The sequence below is a fragment of the Aulonocara sp. 'chitande type north' Nkhata Bay genome, linkage group LG8 (assembly GCF_057382095.1).
Source record: "Aulonocara sp. 'chitande type north' Nkhata Bay isolate Kocher_YH1m ecotype deep benthic linkage group LG8, A_spYH_male_GT1.1, whole genome shotgun sequence".
In the NCBI taxonomy this organism is placed as follows: Eukaryota; Metazoa; Chordata; class Actinopteri; order Cichliformes; family Cichlidae; genus Aulonocara; species Aulonocara sp. 'chitande type north' Nkhata Bay.
This window is the reverse complement of record NC_141351.1, coordinates 16336107-16352297: the sequence shown is the minus strand read 5'-3', so window position 1 is coordinate 16352297 and position 16191 is coordinate 16336107. Positions and strand designations below refer to the sequence as shown.

The window sequence follows — 16191 nt, the reverse complement described above, 5'->3', positions numbered from 1 at the left end:
GGCATAATGCAAACGTCTGGTATTTTCAAGGGTTCATTTTCAGTCGTTCGAGGACCTCTCATATTAGCCAGGGTGTAATGTCTAGTCACTGAATGATAGAATGCACACATTTCTATGCAGATTGCTACTGAAGGGCAAAGAGGTATTAAAGGGCATGGAGAGGAATAAGGTGTGTGTGTGTGTGTGTATATGTGTGTGTCTGAGAGAGAGAGAGAGAGAGAGAGAGAGAGAGAGAGAGAAGGAGAACTGGCCTGTTTTGTGGAGGTCTTCCAGGTGACAGCACCATGTTTCTATGGCTATTCAGTCTCAAATGATTCCCCTGATGTGCTGCCATTTCTGTGATTTAGGTGCTCGTCCAGCATTACATAGAAAGAGACGAAAGCTGCATGTGTGTGCGTGGATGCGTGTGCCTGTGTGCGTGCGTGTTTAAGTCAGAGTAGGGCTCGTACTGACAGAGATGGTGGAGCTTTGGTTCTTATATACTCTCGCAAAAGCCAGCTGGTGCCTACCTGAAACTACAGGGTCATGGATACTTCATCTCTCCAAAACATAAAACCTTGGGCCTTTGGCCACACACAGCTGCAAAAGCAATGTCTTGCCTCAAGCCACAGTTTGTAAGAATAGTATATTACATACGATGCTACCCTGTAGACACAATTGTCCTGTTGCTGTCTTCCCTTAAAGTGCACTTTACCAAACAAAAGGATTTTGCTGCAGGTAGGTTAAACTGTCCATTGCACGAGGGCTCTCGCTACAGTTATGCCATGTTCTCTGCATGATGAGGAATGCAAAGATTTTTGCTTTAGTAATAAATTTGAGCCGCTGAGTAAATGTGATTCACTGTGTGAATAATGTTCTGACATTTGAGCTGCAACTCCAATCCGTCCTCTCTTGTGGTTTAGGAGACCGATATTGCCATGTAGCAATATTTTAGGGGTGTATTTTTGAAAGTAAAGCATTTATGCATGATGTGGACTCCGCTGACATCACATTTAAGCGGTGGTTGTAGCATTTGCATATTCATATTATATACCAATGAAAGCAAAGATGTTCGGAGATGTTAGAAAGATATTGCTGTTATCGGAGCGCTTCATTGTTGTTTTGGGTTCAAAGCAGATTTTCTCTCTGTGTTTCAGCAATGCCTTGTTTGCTGTTCAGACATATCTTCCTTCACTCAGTAGGCAGTAGTGTATACTGGGTTAATGCTGGGATTAAATTTCCTCACAGCACAGTAGCTTGCCTGAGCCCTATTTAACTTGGTAAGCCTCATGATTATTATGGCACAAGCAGTCATTATCAAGGGTTGAAAACATGAACAAAAATGAGACAGAAGGAAAGGAGGGGAAGGGTTAGGGAGGGGAGGCGGTGTGCAACACAAGCCCCGGTGAAATGGATTGGCCGTGTAGCCCAGAGTATTTGTTTTAGGCAGTAGCCGTGGCTCTCTGCCAAGCCGGCAGACAGCTCCTAAGTTTCCAAGTCAGCAGTGCCCTTAAAAAAGGTTCCCCCATTACAGGCGGGATGTAGAGATAATGTAGTGTGACACACGTTATGTACACTGGGTCTCGGCAAGAGGAGCTTCAGGGACACAGGTGTCATAAGAGCCATTAATCTGCTATTGTCACGTGTTATTACAAATTAAAAGTAGCATGTTACACTTGGCAGCCATTGTTGCAGACGGACAGGGTGTGGGAGAGAGAGGGAGGGAGCACGAGCGAGACCCCAGGAGATGGTGTCTTTGGTGACCACGGCTGTCTGCACGTTTTACAAATTGACATATATTAGAATTCGCAATTCTGCAGAGAAAAGCTATTACCTCACAGATTAACATCCAAGTACCCCACCACCCGCCTCACCCCTGCATCCCTGCTCGAAAACCCCCCACTGCTTCTGACACTGTGGGCTTCAGAAAAGACAAAGGAGAAGCTGCTTCTCCCCGAGTGAAGTAAAAACAGTCGAAATATTTGAGCACAAATTTGCTTTCGGTGTTGTTTTTGAGTTTGTTCGTTTTTTTTTTCATGTTATTAGTGAATGTGTGTAAGAGCTGAATTGACTTAAGCAGACAACTCGGAGGTGTGTTGATAACAGGCCGTGTCCATGAAGTGTGTCCGGTCCTTTAAAGTGATATCATATGTCCTTTCAAAGCAACTCGCCAATTGCACAATCAGACCGGTAGATGATTCTTAATTTCAGCCATTGTGTGTGCTTTTCTTGCTTTTTGTCTGGCTTTCTTTTTTGATTTATGAAAGAAATACCAAGAGAGAAATTTCATGATAAGATGATCATCATATATTTCAAAACCCAACAACAATAGCCAGTGGCAGTCAGAATGGATGTGATTCTGTGCTTCAGTAGCTGTTGAATTAATTATTTCTCATCTCTGAGCGTCATGAGGACTGAACTGAGGCGTGTGGATGGAGATGAGTGATGGAGCGGGCCGCCGTCACACCCTGCTCTGTGTATCAGCATCTGTTTTGGGAGAGAGGAAGAATCAACACAGGAACTGGGAGTGCAGCAAAATGTCAGCACCGAAGTGTAACCTCCGAATTAGATTAATAAAGCCTTTAAAAGCTTGGCAACATCACAACAAATTAATGGCCACCACTAGGTGATATTCGACGTACCCAAATTCTCAGGAGTAATCACATTTTTTTGCAAGTAATCAATCAGGCTATGTTTGGCTAATAAAATGTGAAATAATGCAAAAAAAAAATGGGTTTAAAGTTCTCAAATTCTTATTACCAAAATTTAATTTCTGCTGATCTACACAATTTGTTGTTCCTACAGTAACACAGAAAAAACATATTACATCCAGAAGACAGTATTTCATCTATGTTTACATAATCAGAATAATCAATTAGCAAGCCAAAATGAAGCTGAGTTCATCCAATTTGATGCAAACGAGTTTTAATTTGATTTCATTTAGCCAAGAATTGAATCAGGCGGGAAATTATACAGGTATATTATTGTGAAATACGTGAATGTGTTGAGGGAACAAACTCGTATGCATGTTGACATGTTATTTAAACACGAAGCAGACCGGGTGGGAGTACAGTTGGGAGGGGGCAAAGCTCATTCGTCTAAGGGAGTCTTTCCTGACCTCAAGGTGCCTCAAACACAAACTTCAAAACTCAATTTTCATTAAACGAAAGACCTTAAGCTTCTATTCTGAAGCCCCTCTCTTCTTCTAAGAAAAGCTGCTATTCATACTCAGTCTACACTTCATTTGCGATAATTGTTATCAAAAATAACAACTGTGACGGAGAAGCCAGTCACTCAGACCGACTTCAGACTCGGAGTTGCATTGGCTTAAGTCTCCTGCTAGGGGTCATGACCTCTGGGTGCCAATCCTGCAGAGAGGAGGCTGCTTCATAAAGCTGGTTATCTGATCTGATGGAGGCTACTCCCTTGTTACCAGAGTGTTAATACAGACCGATGTCAAGATGAATATCTTCAGTGCCAGCGGTGATCAATAAGTGACCACAGAGCGAGACAAGCAACAACAAAGCCACTGTGGTCAGAGATTATTATCACTGCAGCGTAATGGGCAGATTTAGAAATGTCCAGATGATGGTTCGGACTTTCGGAAGAGATTTTGAAGCACTTATGCAAGCTGATGCATTTTTATTTAACAATATGTATGGCTATATAAGCAAAATGTTAAAGTTAACATTTCTAAATTTAAATATAGTAGATATATAGTGTAGATCAGGCTTGGTCAAATTTAATTGACAGCGGCTTCAGCTCGCTAACACATTAACTCTTTAAACCCCGAACCATGAAATAAGTAGCAGAAAATTCTTTTTTAAAAAAAATATATATATATGCATTTGTGAGTTTAGTTTGTGACAGTTTATTATTTCTTTATTGCTTAAAACTGTATTGTGCAATTTATTAAATTTTTTATGTTGAGGGTGGGATCACACTGATCATGTGGAAGTCTCAAAAACACAAAAAATCACATATTAAATGTGATAAACTGGGCATTAAGAGGTTAAACTAATGAGGCAGAAATCAGTCAAATGTAAATTATTATCAAATTACTAATTTAGATACTATTTTTTTTTTCAATCTTGAGTATGGAAAAAAAGTAAATCTAAATAAAAAACCTCACACTCCAGAGCTTTTCCAGTTAGGCCTTTCTAGGTTTGACTTAAAATAACTACCTTGCTGTGGTTAAGCAACTTTGTCATGGGTTTTAATGATAGCAACAGGGGTAATAAGGTGAGAGAACAATCATAGTCATGGTTTAAAAAACCAGTTTTCACCAGCAACGGGAATGTCTGGTGTTAAAGATGTTTTGTTGGCACTTATAATGACATAATTGTACTCTTTTTTTTATCCTAATGCACAGGAGTCATAATTCACTTAAGAACAATATGTTCTTTTGGGGCTTTGGTGTTTTTTGGGGGGAAACATTCTCCAAACTACTTAAACCTATGCTTGAAGAATCATAATTACATAGCTTCCTGAATGGTCTTAAGAGAGTCGTCTTCTTCACCAAAACACCACCTCTGCTGATTTGTCAGAAGAGAATCAGTAGCAGGGAGGGCAGATTGGACTGAGTGGGAGGAAAAGTGTGTAGCTTGACCCAGGATGGTTTGTCTTGTGTGTGGGAAGTGTATTCCACACTGGTGAATGACAAATATGGTTGGGGGTATTGATCAGGGTGTTGTGGATCAGGCTCGCTGATGGAAAGTAATTAATGACTCTATTTGCTTTGGTAGCAAAGAGCACAACTGGGTTTGATAAAGTGACTTGGTGCAGCTGTAGCAGGTGAGATTATCCACCTGAATGTACCAAAGTGCCACTACAGGGGCAAGAAAGCAGTTTTTTGGGGGGAGGTGTTTCCTTGTTTTTGTTGTGTATGAATTGCGTTATGCTCTTAAAGTAATAAATTTAACTTTTTACCAAGTAGTAGAGCTGTATCGTTGTATTTGCTGGGTATTGCACATGTTAAACCAGTGGGGATAGGCCCCTCTAGGGGGGTATAGAGTAGCGGTCCCCAACCTTTTTTGCACCACGGACCGGTTTATGCCCCACAATATTTTCACGGACCGGCCTTTAAGGTGTCGCGGATAAATACAACAAAATAAAACTTGTACTGGTACCGAAAAAAACGAAGATATATTCATAACACACGTGAAAAGACCCAGGAAAACCGAGTTAACGATAAAAACAAGAACAAAATAACACTAAAAACCGATAAAAACCCTGAAAACCATACATTTCACACCCAAGCCTCAACTCTCGCAGCCCGGTACCAAACGACTCACGGACCGGTACCAGTCCGTGGCCCAGGGGTTGGGGACCGCTGGTATAGAGTGACACTATGAGGGGCAATAAGGGGGGATTTTCATATGCTATTGTGCTGAGCATGACATCACATATTTGTTTGTTGACTCCTGGTTTGGCCATCGCATCTTTTATTTTTAAAATGAAACATGGGTACCAAGGAGTGGATCTGACTAAGAAACAAAGGACACTGTAAGCTCATACATCCTGTTTTATGGGACCATACTTTACAAAATGAATGTCACGTTGTATTAAATAGGACTTTGCACTAATAATTGAAAGTACAAACTCATTAGGAAAGTATTTAATGAGGTCATTGCTCAAGGGAGCCAAAGGGTCATTTTTTTAAATGCACTTAATCTTTTTTCAGCTGTATTAGACTTCACTTTTCAGAGCTGCATCCATCTTTTATATACAGCCTTTCTACTGCTAACCTATGTCCTGTAAGATAAAACCTCAAATTAGGGCTGAAATGGATTATCTCATCTAACTTGATGTAAATCGAGTGGTCATGTCAACATTCACAGTTTCAAACCTGGAAACAAAGAGCAAATTCAATCACCTCAAACTTCTTCCTTTGCACACTATGTAATACATTACCCAGTTTCCTCCTTTGTCACAGCACCATTATAATTACTGGGCTGCTTTGTCACTTAATTAATTACACAAATAAATTCATTTTAGGGCAGTTGCTGAAATGAATGATGCTGCTGTCCTTCCTTTGCAGACACCCTCTACACATTACCTCATATTACCTCTTTGAAAGGTAAATGATGCATCAGTGAAACCGTTTATCTCCCAAATCAGATCTTCCGCATAGCAAAAATATAAGAGTTCCTCACAATGCAGCTCTATAAAAGCCTTTTTATGCAAACGTGACACTGACTAAGAAACTCATGGCAATATTTCCGTCACAAAACAATACAGCCTGTCAGATCTCTGCAGCACTTTTAAATAAACCTTAATGCATTTATTTTGGAGACTGAAAGTTTTGCTAATAAGATATTGTTAGCAAAACGCTTTATTTCTTTACATTTTTGCAGCCAGCACAATTTTGGCTTATGCACACCTACCTATGGTCTTGTTTATAGCTCCATCAGCTCCTCTTTGGAGAGTCGGGTTCATCCTCTGGCCTCAGCCGGTGAAAAAAGGTCAAGCAGCAGAATAGAACGGCAATAACCCTCCCAAATGGTACTATCACACAGACATGATTGATCAATTGAATTCCATGGCAGAGAAAAATGTGGGATTAAGTAGAGTATTATACGCACAATGAGTTGAGGCATGATGTTCATTTCAAGTTCATTTCAGCTCCCTCTTACCACCAGAACAGGCAATCAATAGCGGCCTTGCATATCATATATCACCACTCTCCCACTGAGGGGAGAACATAATCTGCCGCAAATTTAGAATGACAGATTTGTAAGGGAGCTGAAGCTTTCTGGGATCCGGGGAAGAAGACCTACAGACACTGTCACTGCAGCCTGGAGAGGTGGCTGAGGGGGTGTGCGGGGGGTGGTTAAGAAGGGCTGGAGAAGAGAAAAAGAGAGGGCGCTATGGAAGGATGGTCTGTGAAGGTTTGAAAGCGTTGCACACAAGTAACAACGGGAGAGGCATCCTTCTCCCAACAGACGAGTAATCAGGTCAGGAGTCGGGAGAAAATTCCCGTGTTTGGAGAGCAGGATGATTGAACAAGAATGTACAATTTTATTCAGCCCCTTGTCCTCTGCTGCTGCTTTCAAATGGAACCACCCGCTCACTGAGAATGGAAGCAGTATTGAATTGTGAAAGGGAAATTGTGCTTTAAAAAAAAAGGCTGCTCTTGATTTCAGTAACATCGGTAGGGTTTTGGGTGGGGGGGTAGGAAAGAAGGAAGAAAAATGCACTGGCTGAAATGAAAAGGCACTATAATGGGCTTGCTGCTGCTTTCATTAGTACACATGCTTGCCACAACATGTATATATTTGCAAGTGACGGTAATCCATCAATTACCAGAGGGCTTTCAGATCATGATGGTGTTAATACTGTGGAGGGGTGCAGGGAAAAGCCTGTGTAATGTAGCCAGTGGCTCACCACAGCCATTAAGGTACAGAAAAACCTGCACTCCATTTCTCAGATCCCCCACAGAGAAGGTACAGGAAAAAAACATGAGAAGAATATAAAGTGCATAGCTTGAAGTAAAGGCCAGCTTCCCGGGGTCAGTGTCTCGAATGTTGCTCTTTCTTCTTGTAGATGGTTCAGATGGTTCTGGCCCAAACAGTGATTCTCAGGGTAGTGTGGAGAGTTTACGGAAACACCTGAGGGCAGATGCCTTCACACAGCAGCAGCTGGAAGCGTTGGACCGGGTCTTTGAACGCCCCTCGTACCCTGACGTCTTCTCTACGACGGAACATGTCAAACTAGAACAGGTTAGTGGCACCGAAACTCTCCATCTTTGCTTTTCCTTTCTTGCAGCACTGAAAACCGAGCATGCTAGTACTGAGTCAAACACAGAAAAAGCACCTCTGTCACATATATTCCCAAACCCTTTCCTGGAAATAAAAGCTAATTAAATAAATGTCTGAGATGGCAAAGCCTGGGATTACAGCCCCAGCATGTATAATGCTGGAGGTATCAGTAGGAAAACTCCCACATACTATTGATTTGGTGATGAAAAACACATTCTGTGTACTCCCTGTAATTGAGAATAACAGTAAAGCAACAGAAATTAATCAATACCTAGATTTTTTTTCTTCATTTTTGCCACACTATTCAACTGTTGTTTCTTGCCTTTGTTGTTTATTTTCCAATTCTATGACATATCTTAATGTGCAACGACTGACGCGGCCTCAAAAAGCTGCCTTTATTGTAACACATGCCCATGAAATAGTTGTATGAAACACTAGCCTCCACCTTTTTCCTGGTCCTGATATTAAAGCCACTCTGGCCATCCATCCTCATTTCGAAAAATTAAGAGGCATTTGGGAAACAGCCACCCCCCACGCCAAAATGACAGCCAGAACCCACCGCTTATTAAAAGCTCTGGGCTTATTACAATGGATAACCTTTATTTACTTTCATTATACTATTAAACAACAAGAGACTATTAATTTCTCCCACCGAACTACAAGTCGGACCCATAAAGCAAAAGCAGTCACCTAATTGAGTTCATTTTAATTTCTCTCCAATCGGGGCGAATTACGCAGGTGATAAATCAGTGGGACAGGCCTCACCTCCAGAAGAGGGCCTAATTTGCAGCTAATTACAAAACTGATTTCTACTGGAAGATCAATACCAAAACGAATTGGAAATGACTTGCAATCACAAAGAGCGTCAGGGAGAGTATTAAAAGGCAGAGGGAAAAGGGTTAGACTAGGAAAAGGGGGTGAGTAAGTAAGAAAAAAGAAAGGAGGCCAGGAACAGTCCAGAAAAATCAGCTTTAATTTAATGCAATATTAATCAGAGTATTTTCCCTTTCATGGGTGCCTCATGGTTTTTTTTCTTTTTTCCTCTGGAAAATGTGTCCCTATTAGCCAGTGTCTGGGTTCTGTAGCGAGGCATTAAAAAGCCATTCTGGAGATGCAAAACTCAATGGATTCACCCCTCCCACACTTCTGCTAGCCATTTGGTCATCCTTTTCAGACCTATCTTTTCAGTTTTCCCCCTCCTGCCCTTTATCTGCATGATAAAACGTCTGTTTGGCGTCTGAAGCCTGCGAGAATAGAGGAAAACATCCGACATTGTGCCAGTGAACAGTTGTAGCAGACAATTAGAGTTTATCTGTGATAGTGGCAGACAAGAGCGGGGTCACAGGCGTCCTCCTGTGGGAGCGCGGCCCACTGAGCCTCGCACACTGCGCTTTGGACAAACATTGTCAACACTCAGACTCCGGAAGTCTCATCTCATTAAAAAAAATCTGCTAACATCTGCCATGGGGAACCTGGAAGAGTATTTTTTTACATTGAGAAAGTTTTTTATTTAATTAAAAAGTCAGGTCACCCAAATTACAAGTTAGAGTTCATTTTTTTTGTTCGTTTGTTTTTTGATTCCATCCCAGTGCAATGAAGGTGAATGGGAGGCTTTTGTGTAGCACAGTGCCTGTACAGGCTTTGGTGTCAGTCGCTGACAATAAAAATGCTTCTATAAAATATGTGAGTTCTGCAGATAATTCAGTGCTATAATAATACACAGTAAAGAAAAGACGTGTTGCCATGAGTTTTTGATCAAAAGTCATGATTAATAAATATTTTCTACATCAAAAATCCTCACTTATTTATAATGATATTTTACTTTTTACTTTACTTTTTTATTTAAATAATCTATTTTTTATCAATTTTAAACTTTATTTCATGTGGGGTTTTTTTGTTTGTCTTTTTAATTTTAATTTTTTCAAAATTAAAAGGAAAGTTTATTTTGAAAAAATATTATTTTTTAAAAGAAAAAAGAAATGAGGAAATCTATTTTTTTTTAAATATTTGATAGATTAGCAATAATAATGAAAATCTTTAATGGCAAACCGCAGTGTTTTAACAAATTTTTCCTTTAAAAAAAAGTTACATCTCCATCAGTCTCTATTAAAAGGGTGGCTCCAGATGTGTTTACATTTCAAAATATCAGAAGGATTAAGGGTTTGTATCGTGCGTGATTTGGGTGAACTGGCCCTTTAAGCCAACATCTGAGCCCAAACAAAAAGAAAAGCCTCAACAGTTTTACGATAGCAAAACACACAAGCTGTACAAGTGATTGTATTCAGAGATAAGAGGTAATGAAATTTAAAGGTGGTTTAGACTCCAAATTAAAACAACAAAAACTCAAAAAAAAAAAACCTGAATAGTGTTCCTTAAACGAGGCCACATGGTGTGTCTGTAACAAAGCAGAACTGCTTTCTCCCTTGGCTGATCAGGAGTAGCACTGCAGTCAAGCACAAAGGGCCAGCTGACACCTTGGCTTTTCACTCATCTCAAAATCCCACTTCCTCTCAGACAATACCAAAATACATTCATGATATGCTTGAACTGCCACCCTGCAGCATGAACACACACACACACACACACAATGCTCTCATACAAATTTATACTCACACAGGCCTGTGTGGAACGCTTAATGGAGGAGGAGAAAGGAGGATTTCCATCTAGGTATTGTTTGGTTGTGTAATGATTCAACTGTCCTTTTCCCAGGCTAATGAGTACTCGCTTCCTGCCCTGAATTCCAGCCTGGACGAAGGCAAACCCAGTTTATCCTCTAGCGCCAACCCAGACCTGGGCCCCAGCGTGTCGCAAAGCTACCCTGTAGGTAAGATCAAGTGCCATACAGTACGCCTTTATGCTGCTGAGCCACAGCTTCAGCTGAGGGGTTTTGAACAATGTAAAAGGACAAGAAAGTCAGAGCTAAACATGCCTGTGCAACTGACAAAGAGCAAAATGAAATATGTGACAATAAAGGCAAAGCAAAAAGTTAAGTGTGAAGACTTTTTTACCGTTTCACTCTGAGCTGAAAATGCGATAAAAACCTTAGCAGCAGTCTTCCGTCTTGGTTTTTTTTTTCCTTTTTTTTTTTTTTGCTGAGCAAGCAGGGCGATAAGAGAGACTGGGAGGGGAGGGGAGCTGTTCAGTCACTACTGGACAAGGACCTTTGGGTGCCAGCACATCAGAACTATGACTGTGTATCAGAGCAAGGTCTCTGGGAGGAAAAAAAAAGGCCACCATGCAGGACTGACTGCTTGTTGGCTGCTGCTGTGTTGCTCCTGCAATTTGTTCTCCAGGAGATAGTTTGTGTGTCTCAAAGCACGAGTAATGTGCCTCGGTAAATACGCTCTGGCATTTCTGCCGCCTAACTCTAACACTACGATCATTTATTTCACCCTCCTCTCTCTCTTTCTCTCTCTCTGCTTCTCCCTCCTAGTTGTCTCCTCTCCTTGTCACAGTTAATGACTGTCTGGTTAATTGAAATATTGTTTTGTTGTTGCAGTGTTATTACCAAGAAGAAGGTTAAGTTTACTGAAAGTTTACGATGACTGTCGGGGGCCTGAGATTAATATACAGAGCTTTTATTAAAATTCATATAATTATGCAGCAGCCATCAAAGGCAACGAGTTCTGCGCGGGGGGGGGACAGGGTGATTGAAAATTGCTGCAGCCCTCCTTCTCAAATGATAGCCAAGCAGTCTTATGAGAAAAGAAAGGGCCCTTCTCTCATTAATATGTGGGAGGTAGATTTCCCCCTGTAAGGCAGGCCTCCTGAGAAGAAAGGTGTGTGTTTGTCCTTTGTGCACTGATGGCCCCATAGAAACAGGCTTGTCTCTACAGGCGGCACCTGGGATATTTTAGATGGTCTCTGCAGAGAGGGTCTCCTTACTGCTTTACAGGTGCAAAGAGACATTAAGAGGACGAAAGATGGGATTGTATGGATGGCTGTGTGTTCCAGTGTGTGTGTGTGTGTGTGTGTGTGTGTGTGTGGAAAGCACCTGACTCGACTTGATTTTGTATTAGTAAATAAGTTTTTTCTGCGCCCTTCCATGTTGGAAGATCTCAGGAATAAAGCGTACAGAGGTCAAACTAATGGAACAAACATGGCTCTGACTTCCACTTGGTAATTACTATTTGGTTAGTGGCTCTTCTGCTTGGTTTTCCCCCCAGTGCCTGCCTGTGTGGATAATAGGTGATATTCAGGTGTGTGGTCTCTCTAATGGCTGAGTATTACAGTTTACTTGCCAGCGATAAGCTCACCAGAGGAATTTTAAGCCTTGCAAAAAGTGGCAAATTATCTGCAGTATTTAGGCTGAGATCCAATTTCAAATTAATTGTGTCTTTACGCGGGAAAGAACTGCAGATTATGTTCGTGCTTAAAAATGTGTTTTTGAACACCAATTAAAATGCCTGCAGTTATTGATCTTGTTGATTTTATGTCCTGGAATTTGCATAATCTATTAAAAATGAATGATTCATGAAGTGCTCATTGCCAGAGATCAGGATTCTCAGTGAACTGAAAGACTTCAGAGATAGAAATCTTTTGTGTCCTCTGCTTATCCTATTAAGGCTCAAAAGTACCTGCAAAGCAGGCTCAAATAAGAAAGGGATTTAAGGGCATTGTGCACATCATCGAAATTCAGAGGCAAGAAGCCACTTCCATTAAAACACTTTTTTTCTCTCCCTTTCCTCCACATTAATGCTGTATTACCTGCTAAATAGTCCCTCTTACCCCATAAAAACACCAAAGGGTTCCATGAATATGTGGATAGGACAATTGCATATTGTGAGGTAATTTCTATTGTTGATATGGGAAGTAATTTCTTTGATGAATTCCCTTCGAGAGATGGATTTCATCTCAAGTGCTTCTTATTCTTTTTCAGTCGAACTGCTTAAAATTCAAATAGTGTGAGCCGTGGGTGAATTTGTGAATAGCGGAGGGAGGAGTTCGGAACTTTTTTTGTGTGTATTTTGAGAAATAAATGGAGAGATGGTCTTGATACGGCCAATTGTCCACTATTTCTATAGAGCGTTTCTGTATTTCCTGAAATTAGCCAGAGCCCACCTGTTTTCTTGATGCTGCTTCAGACTTAAGAGCCCTCTTAAAATTCCCATGAGCGTTCAGTGGGAGTTTTACACATCTCTGCTCATTGGCCGCATACTGAAGACTCTTTAAACATATTCCCTGCTGGGCCTGTTAATGGAGGCCTCCAATGGCTTAAAGCCCCTGTGTCAATGACACCTCTCCTACTCAAGCAGCTGCTTCTGTACACCCCTTTTATACCTTCCTGCTATTAAACAAAACCTCATCCAGAGGTTAGCCACACTTTAGCTGAGCGAGTGCTCTCAGGGTGAACTACACAGAAAGCGTCAAGACCTGCCGTTGTCCAGTGAGCAGCGAGCAATGATCAGACAGTGAACCTGCCATCAGTGATGTGTGGCCTCGTGACAAATCGCTCCCGTGTCTTCCCACAGGGGAAAATGCGGGCTCCGAAATTAATGCTTATTTCATCTTCAGAAAAGCAAACTAACCTTTGAGCACACATTTGATAATGAATGACTTTCAGCCGGTGTTCGGGGAATTAAAGCAATTTGGCTCTCCAAACATTCTTTACTTAGTTGTAATTAATTAGGGTGCTGAGATTTTTTGGCTCGTGATAAATTACCCCATTCTGCATATAGCCTAGAAAATGGAGGTCAAAGATTTTTGGTTGTTGTTGTAGCAAACATGAAGGTGTCCCTGTCATGGTAAATTTAATACTCTTGCAAGCAAAAGACTAATTCACAAATGACTTTGTTCTTGTGCCAAATAACAAGAAGGTCACCCCGGTTTTCCCTTTGTGTTTTAAGAAATTGAGTAGTTGTTAGTGCATAATGTGTCTGGTTGTGGGTTCAGATAAAACCCACAGGTTTTATTGCTATAATAATATATGTTTTCAGTCACTCTGTGTACTTCAAAGTTTGCTTTTTTGGGGGGTTCAAATATGTTCACAAGAAATCCGCTATGTTTATGAAATATAACACAGTATTCCCAGCTCGAGCTGCTTCTCAAATGAAGACAGAAATCAACAGGCTTTTGTAACAGCGAACCAAAAAATCTTTGAATTGATTTTTGCAGCGAAAGAAAGGGGAAAAAAAAGAGGACAGGGGAAAATAAATAGCTCGATTTGCTGGCGTTCAATCTAAGGGGACTGTCAGAGGAAACAGACAATATAAAGAAAGCCATCTTTTAATGAGAATCTGGACACACATCTCTGTTGCAAAAACAACAAAGGCTAGGAAGCAGCTAATGAGGCTATCATTGCTGTACAGAGAGTTCTCCGAATCGGTGCCTCACTGAAAGAGGGTTTTAAAGGGGACATAAAGCAACAGTAACAGAGCTTTTGGCAGTCACTGCCAACTGCATCCTGGAATATACAAAAGCAGGATTCGGCACAGGCGGTTATCAGCGCAGAAGCTTGGCAAACATACCTTTAAAACACCTTTATTAACTGTTTTTTAATGGGTAAACCTTTCCTGTTTTGCATGTTAAAGTCCTTCTTTTATTCATTTATTCTAATCGCTTAGCAAAATTGACACTTTTTGGAGAGGAAATGAAGGCTGAAGTTTCCATGAGGGTTATGCTGAAAGTATTGTTTCACTGATCTGATTGACCTGATCAGTTTTAGGTCCAATATTGGTGAATTGACTAAACAAAATCAAATCCTTTTTTTTTTAATTTGTTTAGTGATTTTGTTTTGTTTATTTTTTTTGATGTAGTTACACTTACTTCATGCAAATTTACTACCCCAATAATGTTCATTTCCAGTTTCAGTTGGACACATTTTTTTAAATTCAGAAATATACCAATAACATCCCAGATTGGAAGCAGCGTCACACGAGGAAAAATATAATGACTCCTTCATCCAAACTTTTAGTAAAATCAGCTTTCATAAAACTGAGTTATCTAGTCTTGCTTGGTTATTTAAAATATAAAGTGCCCGTCGATGACTACAGTACAGCCGTGACTTCATCCAGCATAAAAGAAGCCGAATTGAACTGCAGTATGCTATTATTTCTGAAGAAAATAAATTAAAACTGCAAGCAAAAACAGATCTTGTGGTGATTATATTTTTCAGAAGCTAATGGAGAGATTAGAGTATTTACTTTTATTAAACATATGAGGAAGCTGTAGCTGCTGCAATAATAATGAAGAAAAGATAGTGTCATTGTTTAGGGAGACAGCTAGACAATAGTTACCAGTGTCTACACACACACATGCACACACACACATACACAATGGCCTCAACCCTGCTGGACCCCCCACCTACAGTACTCCCACGGCTCCCTTTGACTTATGTGCACTGGCTTGTGGCTAACTAATTCTTATTATAAATGAAAGGTCCAGCATGACCTCACTCTTTTCTATAAAGCTCTTTAACTCTGCAGCCCTTGAGTTTCAGCGCTTGAAGCAGAAGATAAATCTCAGCAGACCCTCGTACAATACAACGATCAGTGTGGAGATTTGCAAACAATAGGGAACAGTTGTTGGACATAAGATTTAATCGTTTCTTTATCAGACAATTTGTGATCACAAATGAAAAAGTTCTTTTTTGGGGGGGAAAGTGTTTTTAGAGCAAATTCGCTTCACAAGTAAGTTGCTATTTGCCTTTCATGTACTATTTTACAGCGTTGTGGTTTACATTGTACCTTTGAACAAACCTGTGAATAAATCTTTTTTCTGCTGAACAACAGAGTGGCAAATTTGTGTCATCGAGTGACAATTTCAGACAAAAAAAAATGGTTTTTTTAAATTAATATTCGCATTTTAAGGGTTCAATTGATGATGGAGCTGAAAACCTTGATTAAGATTGGTATTTTTGTTTTGTTTGGGGGGTTTTGTTGTTTGTTTGTTTTTTGCAGTTAGAATTTCCACTGGTGTTCACAATAACAACACAAAAATGTATCATAACATTAATATTATACATAAGAGTCTTTTTCGGGAGTTAGCATGGATTATATGAGTTACAGTATATTTTAAGTAAAGCAGGCCAGCAGGTCAGCCTGGAGATGATTTTAATCACTGAATAAATACTGTTGTATACATCATATTCAAGTGCAGCACTGTAGTTGAGTGAGAAAACAATGAAAGCAGTGTCAGCTGCTGTTAATCCTTTGTATTGGTTCCTATTTTACCAAAAAACAAACAAAGAGAGCCTCAACTCTCCATGCACTCTTTGCGTTAAATAGAAGCCATTCAAAGCTTCCATGGCTTCTTTTACTCCTAACCCTCGTCCTCCTGGTCCTCTCTGACAGATCTTGGCCTTGTGGGCCTGCCACCATGTTTCTGCCAGTTTTACCACCAACCTTTTCAGTCCCTGGCCCCCACATCCCTCGGCATAGCCAGTATTGCTGCCAGCTTGTAGTAGTGGTACATCATTAGCCAAAAGTATCATTCCCACATCCTCAAAATAAAC

General features: G+C 40.5%; 1 protein-coding gene and 1 long non-coding RNA gene across 3 annotated transcripts in view; one reads left to right on the top strand and one right to left on the bottom strand.

Moving 5' to 3' along the window:
• The window catches only part of pax2b (paired box 2b), a 29785-nt gene that overhangs the window by 7042 nt on the left and 6552 nt on the right, over nt 1-16191 (top strand). For both annotated transcript variants that reach the window (XM_086303897.1, XM_086303898.1), the window contains exons 6-7: nt 7525-7700; nt 10449-10563. In XM_086303897.1, coding sequence (XP_086160023.1) covers nt 7525-7700; nt 10449-10563 — 291 coding nt within the window. The remainder of the gene's footprint in view (nt 1-7524; nt 7701-10448; nt 10564-16191) is intronic.
• LOC147323503 (uncharacterized) overlaps nt 2304-16191 on the bottom strand; it is a 64341-nt gene continuing 50453 nt past the window's right edge. The window contains exon 4 of the long non-coding RNA XR_015130750.1: nt 2304-2466. This is a non-coding gene — a long non-coding RNA (uncharacterized LOC147323503). The remainder of the gene's footprint in view (nt 2467-16191) is intronic.